Source organism: Seriola aureovittata, chromosome 4 (assembly GCF_021018895.1).
Source record: "Seriola aureovittata isolate HTS-2021-v1 ecotype China chromosome 4, ASM2101889v1, whole genome shotgun sequence".
Lineage (NCBI taxonomy): Eukaryota > Metazoa > Chordata > Actinopteri > Carangiformes > Carangidae > Seriola > Seriola aureovittata.
Window position 1 is genome coordinate 5,437,631 of NC_079367.1, and position 23,643 is coordinate 5,461,273.

The 23,643-nt window shown below is 42.1% G+C and overlaps 1 protein-coding gene across 1 annotated transcript in view; it reads left to right on the top strand.

The window, feature by feature from the left end:
• The first annotated feature begins 5,462 nt into the window (after positions 1 to 5,462).
• The window catches only part of LOC130167535 (calsyntenin-2-like), a 255,034-nt gene continuing 236,853 nt past the window's right edge, over positions 5,463 to 23,643 (top strand). Inside the window, exon 1 of the mRNA XM_056373821.1 lies at positions 5,463 to 5,980. Coding sequence (XP_056229796.1) covers positions 5,917 to 5,980 — 64 coding nt within the window. The 5' untranslated portion in view covers positions 5,463 to 5,916. The remainder of the gene's footprint in view (positions 5,981 to 23,643) is intronic.

Consider the following 23,643-nt stretch of genomic DNA (forward strand, 5'->3'; position numbering starts at 1 on the left):
AGCTTTTCTGCAGAGAAACTGTATCATGACAAACTCAAAATCTGTAAGAGCAGAGTTACAGCAACAATGAAACAGTCAACATCCATCAAACACCCTAGAGGAGAAGTTAACATTTCATGACATAGGCTTATTTGCCTTCTTGAGACGAGTTTGATGAGAACCTTGATACCGCTCCCAGGCCTGTTCGGTAAATGTACTGTATATGTAGCTGCAACTGACATGTGCGATCTTATTTGTTAAATACAAAAAACAAAGTGTAAAAAGTAGTGGTTTTAAAGGGCTGTGACCTCCTGAAGTGTCATCTGGTTGCCTGGTAACATCAGAGCCAGGCTAACTGTTTCTCCTTTGTTTTCAGTTCATGCTAACGCTAACAGACTTCTGACTGTAGCTTCATATAAAGTATACAGACATCAGTGGTATCAATCTTCTCATCTCTTGTGCTAATTGTCAAACTAAATTGATCATTTAAAGTTTGATTAAACACTTTTACAGTTTGCTATAAATTTTTACATTTACGCTTTTTAATTTTTCCCAGTTTCATCCATTGGTTTCCATTCATTTCTGTACAGTGTGAAAATTAGTTAGACCCTTAAATCTCGCTTGGACTGTGGAATCCCATTGACTTCCTGTGTGAAACCTTAACTCAGTGAACATCGAGTCTCTATCAATTGTTGCTGTTATTTGTTAAATAGTTAAATTTGAAGTTGGCATTACATAACCTCATAATGATGATGTAACTTTGACAAAAACATATTTTATGTCACAGTGAAAATATCACCGTTATGGATTGCACAATTTAGAGCAACAGTTGTACAGAAATGAATGGAAGGCAATGAATGTGCGGAAGGTTAGAAAGAAATATACATTTAAATTGTAAAACACATCTCCATGCTTTGTAGTATGTGCAATGGGATTTGTTATGCATAGGCTAAAACATGTAAAACCATTGGTATGATCCTTTAATGTTTCATTTGGGGGGGGGGGGGCAGCAGAGAGCAAAAATTAGGTTGAGTGGAGAAAAATATGCAGAAGTTTTCAGATGTGAATTTTCATTGTCTAACTGGAGAGGAAATAATATTTGCTTTCATAGTTTTCAGTAATGGGATTGAGAGATGTGAGAGACTTTGAGCAGATGACAACCTCTGGCCCAGTTCCTGCCAGCGAGGCGAGGCAAAACGGGGCCAGAAGGCATTCTCACAGCTTCAGACCGCTGCATGATGTAGGCGGCATCAAAGCAGCGCCACCGACACTTCCTCAGAAACAGCCGTGGGGAAACGCCAGGGGGATGATGGTCTATCTCTTTGCCTTTCTCTACCTCCTCTTATCCCTCCCCTCCCCTGCCTCCCCTCCTCCTCCAGCCCGAGCCAGCTGTCAGTGGGAGCATGCGGAGGCACTGCACTCCGTCACACAACACTAACAGGAGAGCGAGGGTGGAGAGGGGTGGATAGAGAGATCTGAATGTGGTTACAGTAGAGTGATTAGGCCATGTATCGAGCAGAGGAGAAAAGATGGAGGCATCAGGACAAAACAGAGGGAGGGTGAAAGAGAAGATACGGGATGAAAGATGAGACAAATAGAAACTCAGGAGGGAGATCTCTCGTGTCAAAATGATATCTGCGGTGAGGGGCAGATAAGAGGAGGAGGAAGGCGCTGGTTGATTGTCCAAAGGCACAAGGTGGAAGATGAGCTGTCTCGTGTCCAGCAACAGGAAGGAGACTGACGGCAGCAACAGCAGGGAGCATCCTGGCTGGGATCTGCCCTGCGATCTCAAGTGTATTCCTTGGGAAGAAAAAAACAAAAAAACAACCATTAGATTTTATTGTAAATGTCTAAACACATTCCCCACATGCTAATGTTCAAACATTTAAATGGACCCTGGTGTAAGAAATGCACACATAAGAAATTCACTTCTCTATGATTATGCACCAAATAACAACACAATGGACCATTGGCTTCCACAATGAAGGAAGATGGCTTTTCTATTCTCTCCATGTGTTCAGCAAATGATCAAATTAAGATGCATGAGTGTGCTTTTCTATCTGTCACACTTGCTGTGCACAGAGGGATCTCCACCCAGACCTGCATAGCTGAAAAAAAGGTGTGTGTGAAGGTGTGTGTGTGTGCAACAGAATTCTTGGGTGGATGTATATTCGTCAGCTAAAAGATAAATGTAGAAATTGCTATCTTCTATGTAGGTGGTATTCTTCCATTTCAATTGTATAGTTTATATAGCAGCGGCAGGACAGGAACATTGGCATTATACTGTGTTAGGTATTGTTATATTGCATGGACGACCACATTGTGTCCTTGCACATTGTAGCCGAGCACTACCTTGACCATTCATAATACCTACTTGCACTGTCAATGATATAGTATTCTGTGTTCAATGATGCTGCTGTCTGCACTCTATAACTCATAAATCTCTGCAAATGAAGCATACGTTAGATTATTACTGACTGCAAGTCTGCTTAGCAGCAAAAAACCTCTATACACTCCACTATTCGAAATGTCACCGAAGGTGCACTGAAGGTGACTCATTAGCGCCGCGGTGCTCTGCAGCAGTGGGTCATAAATGGATGTGGAAGTGAACCCAGGGAGAGCCTTGAGATTTTGCTCAAAGAACAAAAATCGATACGAAACAAAACTATTACATCTACCTCATTACAGCCCGATGAATTTATGATCAGACTTTGTTCTCAAAGCTGATCTAAGTTGATGTCGTTCATGCTGTTTTATGAGCACACAATGCACCGTGTGACATTTTTAGGTTGTCAAGAGTTTGGACAACCTGCGAGCGGTGCTTTGAAAAACATCTTACGTTAAAATCCCTATTGATGCTTTCATTCTTCTGGGAGGAGCAAAGTGACAGCTCTCACAGCACATTATGTATTTATTACTGTACGCTGCAATCATCAATTTTAAACTAATATCCTCATCTTCTTCTTCTTGTTTCCATCATCATTTAGCAACCTACACAGATAATGGCCTCCTATAACGTGTGCCACTAATATCTCCCAAAAGTGAAATACTAAGAGGAGACAAATAGAATTGCACATTAAACTGCTCAGCCAGGTTAGATTGCCTGATACTCGCAGTGCGAGAGAAACCTTTTCTGTTTTTTCCTCTGGACACTGAGCAGACGGATGGACACAGTGTGGTATCACATTAGTATCGCAGCTTGCAGTTCACTATTCCCGGGGTGGTGGCTATACAGTAGCCTAGCGGGCATAATGTGTGTCAATAATGAAAAAGCATCCAAGACCTGGAGAGCAGAGAGGGAGTTCTAACCAAAAATGGCCTTTTCTAGGAGGTTGTAAAATGAAAATAGCCTTGATGGGGAAAAAATGAAAGTATTTTGCCTGATGCAGCCCAGTCACTGATATAGAAAGTCATATCAAAATCAGAAAATAACCAGGGCCGTGGAACCCACAGGTGACTTTCCTTGCTAGATTAAGATTAGTTATTTCGTGCACAGCTTTCCTGTGTTACCATATTTGTTTTCACTGATTAATGGCTGTAATTTGTAGATCTGTGGCTCAGCTGTAAAGCCTTGAGGAATATATTAGCTTACACTGCGTGTCCTTAAATGTTCTAAAGCAATGGAAAAGCAACATTTTATATTGTAGGGAACAAGATATTAAAAAAGATTTATATATTCATTGCTTTTTGTGGTAGTATTTGTGGTAATATTAAAGGTCCCATATTGTATGCAGGTAGATGTCCATGTCTTTTCTGATTATAAATTAGGTCTAGGCTCTTTATTAATACTGTGAAAGTATCAAAGCGCACAGTCCACAGAGAAATGCACACAGCTTAAAACGAGCTGTCAGGACTACTGTAACTTTGTGATGTCACAACAAAGCACCGCCCTTAGCCATGCCCCAAGCCCCGCCCACCTGGACCCACCATCCAACCTTGCAGGATTTAGTTTCTCTGAGTGTTTACCTGATATCTGCCATATTTTTTATTCAATCACTCAATAAACAGTCAGCCAATGAGGATAGAGACTCGGAGCATCCTCTGTTCTGATTGGCTCACTGACCTGTCGTTACTAGAGCTCCAGAGAGAAGCCTGAGAGAGGAGATGACAAACTACACTGAGATGTTTTCTGGTTCTTAAAACCACAAAAATATCTTCTTATGGATCAACACTTCAAATAAAACAAGAGAAGTGTAAAATATGGGACCTTTTAAAGCAATATTATAATTGTCACTAAATTCTACTGTTCACAGACAAATTCAAATATTCATTATGTTACTTAGGCCCCATGAGGGTCACAGCACCTCATCTTGAGAACCGCAGCTCATTTTCTCTGGACGCCTTTTTGTTGGTGAGACACCACTTAGGTCATTTCTCAGTGAAAAGAAGACCAAATTTAATTTCATCACTAGATGGTGTGGATTCAAATCTGTGCATTGTCATCTGTTTGTATTATTATTTTTTTCTCCTTTCCCTGTAGATAACGCTGGCAATATTTTTCTCTGCCTCCTAGAATAATCCTTAACCAGCAAGAGATAGTCCAAGAGAAAAGTTCCTTTGAGATAGGCTCCTCAGGAAAATTGAAAAAGTTATTATTAATCCTACTGCCTGGGACCAACAAACACACATGCACGCACTCACACTCATGCCAGTAACACACGCCCACACACACCTACAGACGGACTGAAAGAATGAAATGAGGATTTTGAGGATTTTTATTTTTTCTTTTTGCCTGTGAAACATTGGAAACGGTAACGTTCTCTCTGGCAAAATGAGTCATGCCACGCAGGGATTTTTAATTTTATTGCATATTTGAGAGAGCCGTGAGAATATTTGAAATTTAAGAGGCAGTCTAAAGACTCCCTTTCTGTGATGAGATAAATACCAAATGTCTTAGCATTTCAGTTATATTAAAGTCTGAGTATATCTATCTTTGCCTATTTTTCCAATGAAGGTTAAGTCGTAGTCCTCGGGCTTAAAGCAGCTGCAAGAAATTCAGAATTTAATATTTTTTAAAGAAGCTAAAAGGATGAATTATTTCTGCTTCAGCATGACAAATTCAAACAGTTTCATTATGACAGATAATGTAAATATGAAAAAATACTGTAGTGTTTAAATTGTGTTATTTATCTGTATGGCATTTTACTGCATCATAATTATAGCATTATTATATATGCACTTAGAGTTCGTAGTAATACTGTTTTTTTAAGAATTAATAGGCTTGAATTATGTGTTTGATTGTACATGCATTACACCGGCAACACTTTCTATGGGCATTTTATAAGATGTTATTTCATTGGGGACTTATAAACGGCGTCAGTTACAATACAAAGAGGCGATCAATGCTTTTCAAACTATGATTTTCATTATGGATCCCTCCTCAGCGTGGCAGGCTCACGGTGAGCTGGAGTGGGCTGGGATGCTCCAGAGATAGGAGATGGGAGGAGGAGAGAGGGGAGGGCGGAGGATGAGGGAGAGAGAGAGAGAGAGAGAAGAGGAGAGGGAGAGAGAGGAAAAAAAGCGCCTGAATCCATCTCTCTCCTCCCTGTGACGTCGCTGGGTCTGGTCCCGGGGTGCGCTGCTCTTTGGTCCCGTCTCAGCAGAAACCACTTTAGTTGTTGCCTCGTCCATCCACACAAACCTGCGGTGCGGTGCGGTGCGGTGCTGCGCGGTGCTTTGCGGGTACCCGGTGTCCTTCTACTCCACGCTGCCTGTCTTGTCCCACATATCAGTGAACTGTTTCCACACTCTGCCTGAAGAAGGAAGGAGAGAGAGCCCGAGTCGCTGAGTAAGAAGGAGAGGGTAGAAAGGAGAAGGAGAGAGACAGGCAGAGAGAGAGGGAGAGAAAGACAGAGAAAGAAAGAAAGAGGAGGAGAGAAGAGGAAAGAGGTCGCCGTACTCCCCTCTCTTTCCCCGGGCTGAATCTCCGCCGAGAAGATGCTGAGAATAGCCGGCGTGCTGGCTGTAGTGGCTCTGGGGTTGAGCGCCGCTCACACCAAAGGTACGTGGGTGAAGGGCAACTTGCTTTGTGTGGTGCGCATCTGCGAGTGCGCTACGGCTTTGTTATAAGTGAGAGAAGCTGCGTGTGGATGGAAAGAAATGTCCATCTGATGCTGGGAACTGACTGCTGAGGCTGAGTCTGACTGTTTGATGTTCTTTCATCAAGAAAATGATCCTTTTTTTTTTTTTCTTCCTGCAGTGGTCCTCGTGGACTTGTGGAGACTGGCCACTTAATTACTGTACAGCTGCACAGCCCATAATAGCCCCTCGGTGTATTTGTTTTATCTTGTATGACATCCATATATGTCTGTAAGTCTATGTAGACTTGTGTTTCTGTGTCAACACGGAGTGTACTGTGACCTTATTGTAGCCTGTTTCTTTGGGTTCATCTCCTGTGGCAGTGCTATAATATTCATTTAGGGACTTTAGTTTTGTTGGCAAGTACATGCTCCTCACATTTGTTGCAACATCACTAATATTTTTTTGTCAGGGGCTGAATGTTGGAGAAACATTCCCTTGCATGGTTAGCTGCTGTGAGACTGTGGCTCTTCACTGTTAAGGTCTGTTTGAGGCTGATAGGTGAAGGTAGGTGGGAGTAAAGTGGAGTAGATCATCTGTGAAGCCGAAATCTGAAATGAAGAAGAATTTCAGGTCTTCCAGTGAATTTCAGCTTATTTGAAATGGAAAATGGGCAAAACATCATTAACACAGTGGTGCCATTAGTAGCCTACATAGCCAATTATTGTGGATCCAAATTGAACACCCACTTTTCACACAACTCTCCTTTGGACACAAGTCCAGATTTGAAAGCTGCAGCAAATCACTCCCAAAGCTAAAAATAAAAAAGACTAAAGATGAACTTATACTTAAGAAACAAACCTGGTAACACTGTGATGGCTGTGAATGCAGACTCCCTCTTCAGACAACAGTATTATCTGGTTAATACCTGCTAGCACTGTAATAAAAGTTTAGCTCCTGTACGCTTTGTTTTTACATATTAAAATAGAAGCTTTCGCAAATTCACCCTGTAACTTTGATGAAGCCATTTGAAAACATGTGCATTAGTTATATATGCAAATTAGGCACGGGTTTGATTTATCAATAGGGTAATTTAATTCACAGCTGCAATTAGCTCATTAAAATTCCAAAACACATGGCGCATAATCCGCAAAGCAACAACAAATATATGATAACGACATCCAGATGTAATAAATGGGTGCCCATACTGTTGGCAGTTTGGCTTCAGCACTGAGCTAATTTTAGGTCTACCGGTACCACCACTGCACTGGGACCGCTCAATTCTCTAATGCACCTGCCATGTGCTGGAGGTGAGCTGGTAAATGCGGCAACAGGTTCTTGCTAATCAACTCCCCATGGACCGGAGACTGGGTTTGGCGCAGCAAAATAACAAGGTGACACCTGTCAGTTTCGTCTGGAAGCCAAGAAGCCACCACAACTGTTCGCCCTCCTCGCCTCCTGACACAGGAAAGAGCCTCCGTGCTGGTCGGCCGGCCGGCTGCACCTGCAGTCTTTGTTGTCTGTGTGTGTGTGTGTGTGTGTGTGTGTGTGTGTGTGTGTGTGTGTGTGTGGAGGGAAAGCATATGCTGATGGACCTGCTGCAGGCCGTGACCTGGCCCAGAGGTCGAGCTTTTTCCTTACACGCACTTTCATTTTAATAGGATTTACTCGTCAAGGAACAATAGGGTGGCTGTCATGAAGCTCTCGAGGATCTATGTGTGCTTTCATATTCATGCATCTTGTGTATTACCCTGTTCATACATCTTCAGGTTCATATATGTAATACAGCAGGAAATAACAGGATAGATGCATTTTGAGGAATGATTTATTATTTTTTTGTATCCAGAGCTTGGCTGTGAAGTAAACAAATTACTGCCAAGTCAATGGGGGTGGAAAAACCAAGCACACCATGGTCCTAATTGATTCCCCAGGGCCACTGTACAGTGCAGTTAAATCCAGGAGAAAATAAAAGTGTCCTGTCTGTCTGCGATCTGTTGCTACACTGACCCTCGCTGCCTTCACCGTTTCCTGTCACAGTTGGCAGGAAGCAGAACCCACTGGAAGCAACAAACCTACATCACTTCCCATTTCTTACCACTCCGTATCTGTTTCTCCACTTCAGCTTTTTTTTTTTTTTTTAAATGACATCCGAAATGGTGCATTCATGTCAAGCACGGCGAAGGATCTGCCTCCGTAGCGCCAATACGCGGAGCTGTTTTCCAGATAACTTTGAAGCGCTGCTAACCCTGTCATTTTCTGTTTAGATGCCGTTTCATTCAAGGGAAGCGTGGACGTGCAACTTCCTTTAATAACCATCGCCCTCGAGTCATCCATTCAGACTTGAAGTGCATGTGTGTGTGTGTGCTTGTGTATCTACTTAGTATGTGTTTCAGAGTTGTCAGTAATCAGCTAACGCAAGCGCTAACATCTGTGTGCATGCGTGTGTGTAGGTGTGTGTGTGCGTGTGCGTGGGTTTGGCCCTGTGCACAGGCAGGGAGAGTGATAGAGTGCAGCCAACATGTTGACAGCCGCCAAATATGCAGAAATGGGCGAGGAGGTGATGTCGTTTACAAAGGAATTATTGCATTCGCAGATACATGCTGAGGCTCAAACGATTTCCCCAGGACTGACTGTCGCTGCTCGACAGGGAGAATCTTCTGGCAGAAAAGCAGAAAGAGCTATAGAGTTTTTGCCAATGCTGCCCCGGAGCCCTGCTTTTGTGTAATTCCAAGTAATATGAACTCTGAATTTAGATAGCTCATTACCAGCACAGTGTATTTTAATTCAGCTACCCACTGTGTGTCTCGTTGTTGGTGGAACGTTTTTGCTGCTTTGTTATATCCAGATAAACACACTGTACATTTTCTCCCTGTCAGTAAGCAGGCCTTTTGGAACGGGGCCTCTTGGTAACAAGCGTCAGGCTGTGGCTTCAGCCTGACGCCTCCTTGTGAAGTTGCAGGATTAATTGACACAGGTCTTATAATTTATGGCTTTCTATACAAGGCTTCGGCATGTGTGGCTGGGTGTGAAAGCCGGTGCTTTTGAATGGGAGGGATAAAGAAAGCCAAGAGGATAGTCATTTGAGGATCCCATTAGCAAATAAAAAAGGGGGTTGACAAAAAAAAAAAAAAAAACAGTCAGATTTATGTCCCCCCCTTTGGAGGGAGGAAGTGCATTATGGGAGTACTCTATAAATCCTCCAACGAGGCTGTGACACTGGATGCGGCACAAATCCTGCCCGGCCTGCTGCGGCCAGGGGAAGCAGGGCTCAGTGACATGGAGGAACATCACAGATTTTTTTTTTTTTTTACAAACACTTGCTTTGTCCTCTGTTTTCAAAGCTCTGCTGATCTCTGTACAACCCTGTGCCATTTGACAAGTAGGAGGGCTTAGTGGTTGCAGCGATAGAGGAGCTCCAGGGCACTGATCCCAGCGCAGTCCTACAGCCATCAGAGACAAAAGATAGAGGCAGGGCGGACAAGTTTAAGCTATCGTTCTCAAACAAGGAGGAGAAATGGGGTTTCCTGTGATCCTGGGACGACCGATGCTACATCTGCAGCAGGCCTGGTGACTTGAGCATCACAAGGCTCTTTCCAGCATATTGAGCATTCAGTGGTAAAATGCTGCTTTTATTGCTAATGAGAAATCAAGCGTTTCTTTTCTGCCTCAATTTTAGATATCAGATGAGTGGAGAGTAGCACTGAGTGGGTGTTTGTTTTCTCCTTTCAAATATACACAGAAAGTCACAAATGAAAGGGAGTTTTGTCCCTGAAAAGGATGATCAGATCGTATTGTAATGTGCTTATCTCAGGTATTCCACCGTGGCCTGTATGCACGTCTTCCTCCATCTTTACACTATATACAGTATGTGACTACTTTTGTTCTACTTCTTGTATTTTTGTCTCTTCCAACTCTATTGTCTTTTTAGATGTGGAAGGAGGAAGGAGGTGGGGGGTGTTAGGAGTGAAGTCAGTGTGTGCAAGCATCTGGGTGCACTGCACACACAGTGTGGGTGTTTCATCTCTCTCTTCCTTTTCTTTTTGTGTTGGAGTCTTTGAGTGGTCATGGCTGACCATACTTGGAAGCAGATATTCAGACCACAAGGCTCGATGATTTACCCTACAGTGTAAGAGAGAGAGACATGGCCAGAGTGGGTTTTTGCAGAATTAGGTTGGAAGCTCGCATTCGAGGAATGGCGAGGAAATGGAAAGAAATCCTTGAACAATTTCACTGGATCTGCTTTTGGAGCATCTGCAACTATATCTGCATTTGCAGACAGAGTTTGCCCAGCTGTCATGGAAATATAATGTAACTTTCGTGAACAATGGTCACAAGTGGCAAGTATTTGATAATAGTAAATAATAATAGTAAATGCTGAATTGTAAAATACCAGTCACAAAGTCAGCACTGTAATATTTTTTAGTCATAAACATCTATGTAAAGTTAGCTAACATTAGCTAATGTTAGCTAATATTAGCCATTTCCTTGAATTGGAACAAAGACGCTGAGCCCAAACCATGAAAAACCAGAGCCACACTTAAAGTATTTTCAAATATTGTACCTTCTTCTACTGTTACTTGATTATCCCTGTATGTTAAAGTTATCAGTAGTCAGCAGATACAAAATCTAATGCAGAAATGTATTAAACAGGCATGTCCACATACTTCTGGTTATTTTGTCTAACTTAAATAATCAAAGAAATATAAAAATAGTTGAGGCTAGATAGTGAATTTCAACTCACTGAGTGTGTGAGTGTGTCACTCCAGAGCCACACTTAGTTCACACTTCTTAAGGATAATCAAGTTTGTTAGATGTTTTAAGTGCTTTGCCAGACTCTTATCATGCTCCCCTGCTGATTTGCTCTCACGGCCCTACAGTACATGCAATAGACACCACTTACACACACACACACGCCCGAGAGCTCTCCAGGATTTTCAAGACACTCCTTCTGCCACCACTTCAGTCCTCCTCTCATCCATTTGCTCCTGTTTTCCAATCACTTACTTCTATAGTCCAATCTCACCAGTGGACTTCCCTCAGTTTTTCAGTGTAAAGTGATGATACAGTCACGCACACACTCACACACTCACACACACACACACACACACACACACACACACACACATGCTGATGATTAACAAAGGGTTACACAGACTGACAGTGCCTGACCTGTCCCACTCCACCAGCTGGGTCTGGCTGACCTTAGTGGAAATGATCAGAAGGACAAGATGGAGAGAATGGGAGGATGAGTGAGAGGAGAGTGGGTCAGAGAGAAAGTTGCAGATCTTTGTCTCTGTGACTCATAAATCGTCACACTCGACAAGCCGAGCACTCTGAGTTGAGTGCACACTTACTTATAGACAGCTCTCTGCTTTCTGTGTCGGCATTTACTGTGTGTGACCTCTATGTACAGTGGCAAGAAAAAGTAAGTGAATTTGTTCTTAAAGGAAGAGTATAAAATATAAATTAAGGAACAGCCACAATCTATTTTCGCTAAAAATACACAGGTCACTGAAAACAACGTTAAAACTTCCCCAGTGCAGGCTGGAAAAAGTGTGTGAGCCCCTCGGCCAGTGACATGAAGAAAAAGCTAACTAGAGTCAGGAGTTCCCAAACCTCCAGTCCAGTCAATGAAACCAGATTGGAGGTTTGGGTTCGAGCTACTCATTTTACTCATAAAAAAACGTAAACATTTTGAGTTTGCTATTCACTGGCAGCTTGACTCTCCACACCCCGATTGGGAAAATGTTTTGTGGACAGATGAAGCATGTAGCTCTATGTATGGTGTAAAAATGGCTCCACATACTTTAACACCACGGTGGCCCCAAAGGTGAAGTAGGGTGGAGCGAGCATCATGATGTGGGGCTTTGCTGCCTCTGGTCCTGGATAGCTTGACGTCAATCGAGGGGGAAATGAATCCCCAAGTCTATCATGGTGTCTTCCAGGATAATGTTGGGGTGTAAATCTACCACAGTGAGAGCCCAGACCTTAAGACATCCTCATGTCTGAGCTGAAGCTGTTCTAAAGGACGACTAGTCCAAAATTCCTCCTGAACATTGTGCAGGTCTGATCAGCAGCTACTGGAGGCGGCTGTTTGAGGTTATTGCTGCCAAAGGAGGTTCCAGTTATTAAATCCAAGGGTTCATTTGCTTTTTCCACCAGCACTGTGAATGTTTGTGTGATATTAGCTTAAGCATATTGTTTTTGTCCGCACTTAGATGAAGATCAGATCACATTTTATGACCAGTCAAAAACAGGTGATTCCAAAGGATTCACACTTTTATTTTGCCACTGTATATTGCTAGTATTACCTGTTTCCACTTTCAATGAAAATAATCATCTATCAATCCATATATTTTCTATACCACTTATCTTGTGGCCTGCTGGCATTTTAAAAATGGAGATAAAGGAATAGTTTAACACCCCCCCCCTTTACAGTTTCTCTTTTGTTAATTAGTAAGGTTTACAGGTGCTTTACTTATGGATAGGACTAATGGATTTCCAGTGTTTTTGCTAAGTTATGCTAACTGGCCACTAGCACCACATAAATATTTAGCATACAGAGGGAAACCAATTTGTTTATCTAGCTGTAAGCAAGTAAGTGAATAAGCATATTCCCCAAAATGTCAAGCTGTGCCTGGTAAACCTGTAAAATGTCACTGAAATTGAGACAAAATGACGCAGCAACATTTGGTCTCCTGCATCTTCTGTTCACTGGGTGCTATTAATGTGAGCATTTTCACTGAAACCACAGCCGTTCTGTTGCTATTCTGATGCTATCTTGCTCGCAATACCAACACCAACAGCACAGCACAACCACAACAATATTTTAGAAAGGCTACTGCAGTGTCACTGCTAAGGACGGCTTCGTATTCAGGTCAGCCCTGCATGAGCATCAGTTGCCCGTTTCAGCACTGCAAGGCACCAACACATGCTCTTAATTGTCAGTCTGCACACACAACCCCATTAAAACGTGTTAGCACCACGTATCTGCTAATGGTTTGCAAGGCTGATGATTATCCACAGGTATTGGGCCGCCGGTACACACATATTAATCAAGCAGTAATTGTTATTTTCTTCATTAGTCTACATTCCCTCAAAGCCTGCCGCAAACACACACGCACACACACACACACACACACACACACGAGCACACAAATACACAACACAAGCAGTCCCTGTGTGATTTTGTCTTGATGATTGTGTTAAGTGCTCATCACTTGCGTGTCTGTTCTCCTATCTGTGCTCAATTTCAATTAATCTGTCCATTTCCCCATGAAGGCAACAGTTGTCATCCCATATGCTAGCCACTTACAGGCTGAACAGGAGCTGGCAGAGCTTATACCTATACACCCCAAACATTCCTGATCACATGCACAAATAAATAAATAAACACATGCTGATTCTTTCCGATGGACACTTCGGCGAAAAAAACATAACTACATAAGCAGCATTAACATTTTCTTCTACACATCTAAACTCATAGTGCTCAAAAAGCTTTTTTGGCAGCTAAAGCTCCATCAGCAGGAGGTCCAGGAGATACGTCGGCCCTGATCAAAGGCGTGTTATTTAGTGCTGGTTGTTGTGAGTTACAGTACCAGTGTCAGCACCCCTGGCGCTGGTCCAGGCTGCCAGCAGATACTACGAAGTCTGTCACCCTTCTGTGGTGTTTATGATGGATAGTGACTGGAGACAAGGTCTGTCTGCCTTATGCCTGTTTACCTACATTATCTCTGTTCTGCTATTACTCTAAAATATGAGTCATTATATATTTCTAAAGCAAAGAAGAGCTGGGTGCCAAACATTTAGTCTTGCTTAACACTGTATTATCAAGCTTACTTTATATTTAATATGTGCTGATGCATCCTAGATTACTATCAAGGCTTTTAAAGCAGCGTCGCTGCTGTTGTTTTGATGGCGGAAATTGTTGTTTTTATCCCCCTTTAGAAATATTATATGTTCACTGAAAATTGGACAACAGACGAATTATACACACACACACACACACACACACACACACACATACAGACGTTAGGTGAATACGTGCCGCTGTCCTTGGTCCAATGCCACTCAGCAAGACACAGCAGCAGCGGAGCTATCCGTTGTGCTGAAAGCAGACTTACTGGAAGATTTTTGTCTTTCCATTATAGCTCGCGCCTCAGAGTAAGTGGGCATTTGCATACACCAGCGTGCAGTGGGGTAGTGGAGGGGTGGAGATATGTGAGGACACACCAGGGACCTGACAGCCTGTCACAGCTATGATAAGGCTGAGCAGTGATTGATGAGTGACAGATGGACGGGTGAAAATGGCCAGGAAAATGTGCAGCATCTCAATGATGATGCTAAGTAGCACTGTTTTTGCCATTTAACTCTCACATAGTAAGACAAGATGCTACTATAAGAGTGGATGATGGGATGGTCTCGCTAGTTTAAAGGTCATGAAAACGTATTTTCATAATCAGCTTCTTACATGAACACACACTTCAGTTCACAACAGTTTTGGTTCTTTCGCAGTTTTTTCCGTTTGCATTCAAGTGGAACGGACTCAAGTTGAAAAAGGGTGGTGCCATGGGTTTCCGTGCACCAATCAGGATTTAGCAACATTTGACGTACAATATTTTTTTACAAAAAACTCCACTTGGGACTTTAACTTCAGGGGCTTTAAACTCAAAGCACTGATTGAGAATACACAAGTAGGGGTGTGTGTGTTCTTTCTGTATCTGGCCATGACTCTCCCTGGCATCAGGGCCACCAAGCCAAGAACCATAAAGCATCTAAAAATAAATAGTGTTTCTACAGAAGTGTATTGAGTTGTGGCCAACGACTCTCACACACCGGCTGCTCGGCCATATTTTCAACCTGCTATAGAAATCGAGGCACAATGATCCATGAATCCTGTGGCTTTGTGATGAGTTCATGAAGTGTGTACACTATGTGTTTGTGTGTGTGTGTTATGACTTATGAAAGGCGAAAGGCTCAAAACTTGAAATATGTCCATGTAATATAGTGCCCATACTTCCAAGAAATCTGTAATGATATTTTGCTCACACAGACACACAAGTGCATGAACACACACACAAACACACACACACACACACACACACACACACAGGTGGAGCATTTGAAATAAACAGGTGGGACCAGCTTTGTGTATATGGCCTGTCATGGATGCAGCAATTTTATCGTTCCGCTATAACTGGGCCACTGACACACACACACACACACACACACACACACACACACACACACACACACACACACACATACACACACACTGTGAGCTCTTCCTCTTCCCTCTGTAAACGTGCACCCCAGTTCCCTGTGGCTGTTGCACAGGCTCAGTAATTACATGCCCACACATGTGTGTGTGTCCTATAGGTCTTACTCTTTTTCTGTGTGTGTGTGTGTGTGTGTGTATGTGTGTGTGTTTGAGTGTGTGTGTTTACCTGTGTCTAGGTCAAATCTTGAGGGATGTGAACTCTCTGCTGGGTTGTTTCATTTTTAACGGGACGCTCAGGGCCTCATTTGTCCCTGTGTGTTTTGGGAGAAATCACCAAGGTGCTCCCTCCCCAGGAAGAAGAGGTGGGGTGGGGGGTGGGGGGTGGGGGGCATCTGAGCATCTGTCAGTTCTTATTCAAGCCCAACAGGCTGTAGTAATTAGCAAAAAAATATACACAATTTGCCACAATTTGATTGTTTTTCAAAGCTGCATGTCCCCACATGTTTGCTGTGATTTGGACCAGCTGTCACACTGTAGCTGCTGCTCTCGCTCATATTTGTGTCCTGTATCTCTTCATCCTTCGCTCCGGTCCTGCAGCTGACAGCAGCCTGGCTGTAGCAGCTCCCCCTGTGTTACTAGTGGGAGGAGGATCTGGGTCACTGTGTACCTGCTCCTCCCACTGCTTTGCATCCCCTCACTCCCCCCTTGTTCATCCTCTGTTCTATCTCCCCCCATCTCACCCTCCCTTGTCAGTGTTTGTCTAATCTTTTAGCCAATAATATCAATCTGTCAAATTCAATCTGGCCTCTTTTTTTAAATGTTTTTTTTTTTTTTTTTTTTGTTTAATCTTTGGTCGTCATCTTTTCAGTGCTCCTGTTGGGTTTACCTGGTGTAGCATTGGTGTGGAGATAATTACCGACGGCGAGGCTTAGCCAGGTCTTATCACACGGTTCTCTCTTTTCCTTAGGGTCAGTCTTTCAGTTTCTCCCTCTTTTCCTGGGACCTCCTTTTGGAAAAACACTGAGTTATGGACATTTAACAGCTAAAATTTGAATCTGACTTTTGTTTTAGCTCTGCCCTCAGAGTAGCTTTTGACTTTATTAGGCTGGCTGTGCTTTATCAGGGCCAAACGTAGCCTTAAGAGACTGAGAGGGTTGAGCATTAAATGCACAATAACATATATAAACATCCTGGCATGCAAACACTATAGACTATATGCATATTCTTAATGTAATTCCCTGTCATGCATACATGAATACATGAAGACATACATGCAACTATCATGAAAACACACATTTTAATCATAATTTATTCTCTTTCACACGCATACACTGTCTAGAACATGTTCGGACATCACAGACTAGAGGCTAATTATAGGGTGGTGAATAATTAAGGTGCAATATTCATTCATTAAACACTCAAAAAATGGTTGGCAGGAGACACTCACACACATGCACGCACACACACACACACACACACACACACATTCTCTATGCCCTCTATTTGAATATCATGTCACTTGGATACACTGTATGTCAACATGGATGTGTGTGTGTGTGTGTGTGTGTGTGTGTGTGTGTGTGTGTGTGTGTGTGCGTGTGTGTGTGTGTGTGTGAAGGTCACTCATTTTTCTAACCAGCACATCATTATTAAATCATGAATCCACCCCTGGCTCACTCACCACTCCCTGCCTCTCTCGCTGTTTGGTTCTCATGTTGAGTTGGGGTTATATGTGTGCTTCCACTCGCTCACGTGTGCACGTGGAAAAGCAGGTATGGTGTTTTTTTGCGTGTCTATGCATGTGCATGAGTGTGTGTGTGCGTGTGTGTGTGTGTGTGTGTGTTTGTGTGTGTGTGTGTGTGTGTGTGTTGGCCGGGGCCCCCTTGAGTTCTCATTATGGTGAGAGTGGATGACCGAGTCCAGCCCTAACATCTGTCTCTGAGAGTGGAGGGGCCCCACACCGAGCTCTTGGCCAGGGAACACCCTGAGACCAGAGGCCGCTTTCTGCTGCATAACAAGCCACACGGCAGAAAAGTTCACTGCTGAACGCCAAATCAACTCTTAGATAAACAGTTTTGTTACATGTATCATTTTAATAAGTCGCAAGCTTTTAGCCATCATCCCATTTATCTGTTTTTTTTATTATTCTCAAGTTTTTATTATTCTCCAATATCAGCTCCTGTTTTAACAGGAAATTTGCCTCTGTAGAATCAACGTGCTACCAGTACTAAAGCTTTCATAGCTCTTCACAGATGGTGGAAAGAGTGAAAGGCTGACTGAAAAAAAAAAAAACCCTTTCAGCATGTTTGTCCTCTTGAGGAAATAAACTCAGTGACACCCACCAGAATGCAGGGACATATTTCAACATCGTCTCTATGACATGGAGCATGAGCTTATGAAAAATGTGGTCTTACTTAAGAGCGACACAAATTACTACACAGAATCTTTTAATATTTAAAAAGATGACATTAAAATAATATGACAAGGCTGTGCTGGGAAACACTTGGATGTCTTCTCTTAAGATTTTCTCTTTTGTTTTTCTCTACATTCACTAAAATAAGATCTCACTGTAGTTTTCTTCTTTTATTTATCAAGGGAAGAGAAATTCATTATTTCCAGCACCACCCTGGTTAATAATTACAAAGCTGAGCACACTTACGTTTTGTATTGGACTTTCTCTGGCAGTGTTGTACTGTTGTTCGCTGTGAAGCTCCATGGAGAGGTTCAGGGTTTGCTGCTTTGCTCAAGGTCACTCTGCTAGTAGCTGCTGAAGGAGATTCTCTTCGCCAGAACGACTATAGTACATGGCCAAAAATAAAGTACATAGACATCAATTTCACCTAAGTGTGATATTTGATGGGCATTAACATGCTGCTTTAACGGCCATCACTCTTCTGGGAAGGCCTTCCACAATAAAACATGGCCTGGCTAACAGATGGTGAGCCACTTGATCCCAAATGTGTTGAATTTGATGTTTTTATCTTTTCAAACTTTTTTATTAAAAGTTGGTTTATTTTATACTTTACTGAGATGTTACATTTGATCTGTAATCATGGGTTTGACTCTGACACACCGCATAGCTGTTTGCCCTCAAAAGAAAAGTCTGTTGTTTTTCTATTTGCTACATTAAGGTATGGAAAACTAGTCAGCTGTGCTAAATGGATGCTAATAGCACAAAGAGGTCTTAGAAGTAATGTTCGCAGATGGAAAAATTGTTTATAAAGAGAGACTGCTAGCTATAAATGCAACTGCTGTATGGTCGGGGCTCCATACACCTTAGAACAACATGAACTCTATGATGGAGTTGGACTAGGCTGCATGGGCTGCATTCAAGTGAATTAGAACTTGGAATAGTATTAGCATATTGAAGCACCGATGGCTTCGCCCAAACTTCTGCCTCTGCTATCCCCCCAATTATCCCTGTACTGTAAACACTGTCACTAGTCATCAGTTGCAAGATCTAATGACTAATAGGAATTTATTAGTTCTATCATGTACTTTACAGCGGATTAAAAACAAGCTGCAGTTTGCTCCCTTTGACAGTGAACGACGGCGCTAATAATTATCTCAAGCCTCAGCTTCTTCCTGAAACTGCATATGATTTGTACAAATGTTTCTCCATCCTCATTTATTCTCAGTTTCTCGTGAGCCCTGCTCGAATATATTCAGAAGATATGAAACAATCCATCTCTGCTTCATAAATGCAAAGAAATATCAACGCTCTAATCCGTCACTTCATCTCAACGTTACACTTTTATGTTGCTGGAATACACACAGCTGCTGCCTCTCTCTCTCCTCTTCTCTTCCTTTCTCCTCACAGGCACACAGATGTACATACATGCACCATTTAAATGTCAATGGATCCTCTCCTTTAATGCTGTTCCGTGGGTCCCCAAACAGATTATATCTAGCTGTGTGGCATTTGCCAGGTGGGATTTTCAAGCGCTCGAGTGTTGGCCACCTGATGCTCAAGAACATAGGAAATGGCTTTTTGTATGTGTGTGTTCTGTTTGTGTTCTGTGTGTGTGTGTGTGTGTGTGTGTGAGACACCCGTCCCTGCTATTCTCTGCCCTCTGAGTCTCTCTCAGTCCTGGTGAGTCTCTCCTCATCTGTCTGAATAGTGGCAGTTCTCCCCTACTGCCCACAGCCAAGAAGGCTGAACACCTGTAGAGGGGTGCAAACACACATTTACACATTCACACACACTTTCATGCAGACACATGTCAAGTCTTGAGGCGCTCGTCCACCTCTGAGCTGTCCCCCCATCTTTTTTCACTCTCCACTTTCTCTTATTTACCTACCGTCAGTCTGTACCTTTTCACTTTGTGTGTACATGCCGGCATCTGAATGTTTGCTGTGGTGTAGCAAATGACTTGTCCCCGGTTGGGTGGCTAATTTTCCAGTAGCATTGGTGCTTTCATCCATGCAGTCTCTCAGGGTGCGGTGTTTATGAAATGACATCGTAATCACGCCTTTTCCACTTTCTCTCCATTTTCAGCCCCTTGGGAGGGGAGGCAGGAGGGTTTCAGGTTTATATGCAGATGCTGGAAAAACAAAATGATGGAAATCTGTGACAGACTGCTGCAAGGGGGCAGGAGAGTCAACAGCAGAGAATAGGTGAGCGACTGACTGACAGGTTGAAATTGAAATAGGACAAACACTCTGAGGCCAGAAGAAAGAGAGACGGAGGGAGAAAGCAGGACCTGCAACGCGGCTGGGCAAATTGGATGGATATTTTGTTCACATTTAAAATTCTATCTGTTGTATTTTCATTTAAATAAACGTTTAGAATTTTATTTTAGGCTGATTCCCCTCTTCTTTCTCTTCTCTTCGTCTTCTTCTTCTTCTTGGTCTTCGTCTCAAATCTGTAGCTGTCAGTGGAACAAAAAAATACCAGGGCCAGTTTTAAATGTGTGTGAAAGAACTGCCTGTACGAGCAGGAAAGTTTGTATTTGGTATTCACACCTACACAGGATGAACAATAATAAATCTCACTTGTTCTGACGTGCAGGCTCATTTACATACACAAATGCCCTCAGCTTGCTGTATATGGTCAAGTCCAAGTGTTCCTGATGTAGAGTTAGTTTTTGTAGACGAATGCAGCAACAGGGAAACATTAAAACTAAGAACTCGACTGCTGTACTGATGCATCCTGGGAGCGGGTGTGTGGGAAAGCTTCCCAGCATGCACTGGGGCAATGGACTTGAGGCTAAGTTTATATGTATGTTATTGTATTTTCTGTTGTGTGCCATGTTTCCACTCCTCTACACTTCGTTTGGTGTCACAAAATTAGAAATGCAGTGATATGATTTCCCTGCCATGCGATTTGTTTGAAATAATGAAATGGCACCAGTAAACTGTGGAGTTTCAGTCTGAGAGCCTGAGACTAACTCTCTACCAAATCAAATTCAGCTACAGCAAACTGTTTTTAAAATCTATAAGTAAAGATACAGCACTGGGACAGGTATTTGGGGCAAGACCACTAGTTGATATTGGATAATGTTATCTAATGTTTGTAAACCTTTAGATTATATTCTGCTGTATTACTGACATTATTAAGTAGCTCCACTGATTTTGTGCCTCTTCATCACTTGTGTCACTGCTACAGTCAGTTTTAGTATCAAGCATTTTTCCATAATTGTCACTTTTGGCTGCAGTGGCTACTGCTCAGTTAAAATGACATAGTCCTGCTTTAACAGATCCTCTGGATTCCTTATAACAAAATGCAGGTCTTGGTGACGCAGCACTAGAAAAGAGAAAATTGGGCGTTAATGGGCACAATTTTACTCTGAATGAAATGATTACCCTGTTTTTCCAAATAAAACCAGAACTGCTTCTCCTCAGGAATGATCGTTTAGTGACATTTACATTTTTTTTTAACTTATTATGAAGTAAGTGTTGATTGCATAATATACTTGCAAAAATAATAATGACATCATTGGCATTTAGATTGGTTCCCTATAAGCATTGGTTTCACTGTGCAATTCTCTCTGCCACCGGCCACGAAAGTTTGCGGAAAAACAAAGGTTTGATTACTAAAAAAAAGGTCTTACACGCTGTAAATCATAAATCTTAGTGACAAATGTGTAGGATCCAATAAATGAACAAAAATAAAAATATGTAAAATAATAATAACAATAATAACAATAGAGAAGGCGAAGGGAGGGGTGGTCCTTCGCTGACCCTGTTCAGTGGCCTGGTCTGCTCTCACTAAATGTATTGAAACAGTCACATATCATATTGGACTTTATGTGATGATTATTATAATTATATTGGAACAATATTATTTTGTGATTATTATTATAATGATACTGTTGCTACACCATATATTTATTATCATAACATGTATCAACACTGTGTTTCACCATTTTCACCCACATTTGCCACTAAACATCAACCACTGATGAATATCACTGCTTCTTATACACGCACGCACACACATGCTACACACACACATACGCAAGCACACACATGCACACTACACACAAACACACACACACTACACATGCACACACGCACACTACACACAAACACACACACTACACACACACATGCACACACGCACGCACACTGCACGCACATATATCCTACTTAATCTACACTAATCTAATCTAATCTCCGTATGACTCTTATCATACATCATCAGATAGGCTACATCATCACTGTAACTGCTTCATGTTATTGTCTCTGGGTTTTGCCCATTATGTTTATCTTATTTATCTTATATGTCATTGTTTGTCTTCTGTGTTATCATATATGTTTTAGTTTTGTTAGAACCTGTCGTGCTATTTCAACAATGACAAAAAAAAAAAAGAAGATAAATCAACTTCTATGTGTAGAAATGAGATTGTTGAAAACCACATTTGCACAATAATCAGTCCGAATGAGAATAACTACATCTGTCTGAGTTTACGTTGAAGGTGAAGAACAAAAATGAAATATTAAAAGTCTTGTTACATAAAATACTGATAGAAATTGAAGTAGGGCATGGTTGTTTTCCTCTGTTTCGCACCGTTGTGAACGCAAGGTTTCCATTCCCGGTGGGGGGCAGTTGGATTACCTTTGTTTTCAAGCGTGCCATGCCACTCCCAGCTGCTGCAACCGGGCCTTCGGTTAGATCCCCGGCTTTGTTAGCTCATTCAAACTTGTTTTCGTCTGTCCTGTATTCTCTGGAGTCTCTGAAGCTGCATGATGAAATACAGAGGTACGGTTAACAGCGTCAAGACGCAGATGCAATGGGTAGGGGATTAAAAACCTTCGCTCTGTGACACTGTAGAGAGCAGATGCCTTTTGATGTGAAAGCACTTGGCTCATACAGTGTGGTACAGCAAAAGGAATGAAGGAATAATCATACTTATAATGTCTGACACCCAGATATGCAAACACACTTTAGAAATGTGTGCATGTGAAAATTTCATTTCCTGTCCTCTGATCTTTCTCTCTGTCTCCTTCTTTCTCTTTATATCTCTGCCTTCCTCTCCCACTCAGCTGTCTTGTTTTTAACTCACTCCCTAAAGGCACAGGGCTTTATTGTTTACCACAGAATAGAAACTCTTTATTTGGAGAATTAAAGTTATTATGATCCACAGTTTTGCACCGTGGATTCATGATTTCCCCATCTCCCAATGTCATGGTCAAAGTGGCAGAGAATTCAAGGTCTCACTGAACAAATACAGTTAATAAAATGCCACCAGGAGAGGAAAGAGGGCATTTAATAGCAGAGAGGATTTGAGCTGGTAGCAAAAGATTAGGGTGCAGTGTTTTACTGGGCCAATTCTCTCCGAATCATTTTCTGTCCTCTCCATTCCATCTCCCTGGTTTATGGACAGGAAGGTGTCCATAAAGTTACATGGGTGAATGGACGCAGGATGTATGTGTGTGTGTGTGAGTGTGAGGTTGGATGATATGTGTGTATTTGCTTGCCCTGGGGTTCAGCCGATGCAGGTTTTTCAAGGCTGATACTAATGGTCCTTTTTTATCTGAGGTTGCTGACGGCAGATATTTCATGGTAATATTCAAGTACAAGAAAATCCTTTCAACGATGGTGCAAGTAGAAAACAACCACTGATAATCAATGAAAAGATGGAAAATATAAGAAATATTATTTGTATATAATAGAAGTTTGTATAGAAAACACAAGTTGTAAAGATCTTTGCAGAGAAATAGAGACAGAAACGACAATATATGAAACGAGACTTAAATGTCAGTATAACCCACAAATTTAAAGTCATAAAACCGTGAAATATGCAAAGAAAACAAATGGGTTTTGAGATTCTAAAATCTCTTCCCAGAGATCAGAGGGCACAACGTGTCCTTTACTGTAAATACAGAGATACTAGACCACGTAATGCCATCAGTAGCACTATAGCGTCAAACCTCATTCCTTCTGCACAGGTGGAAAGCAACAGCAATGTTAACTCTTGTCT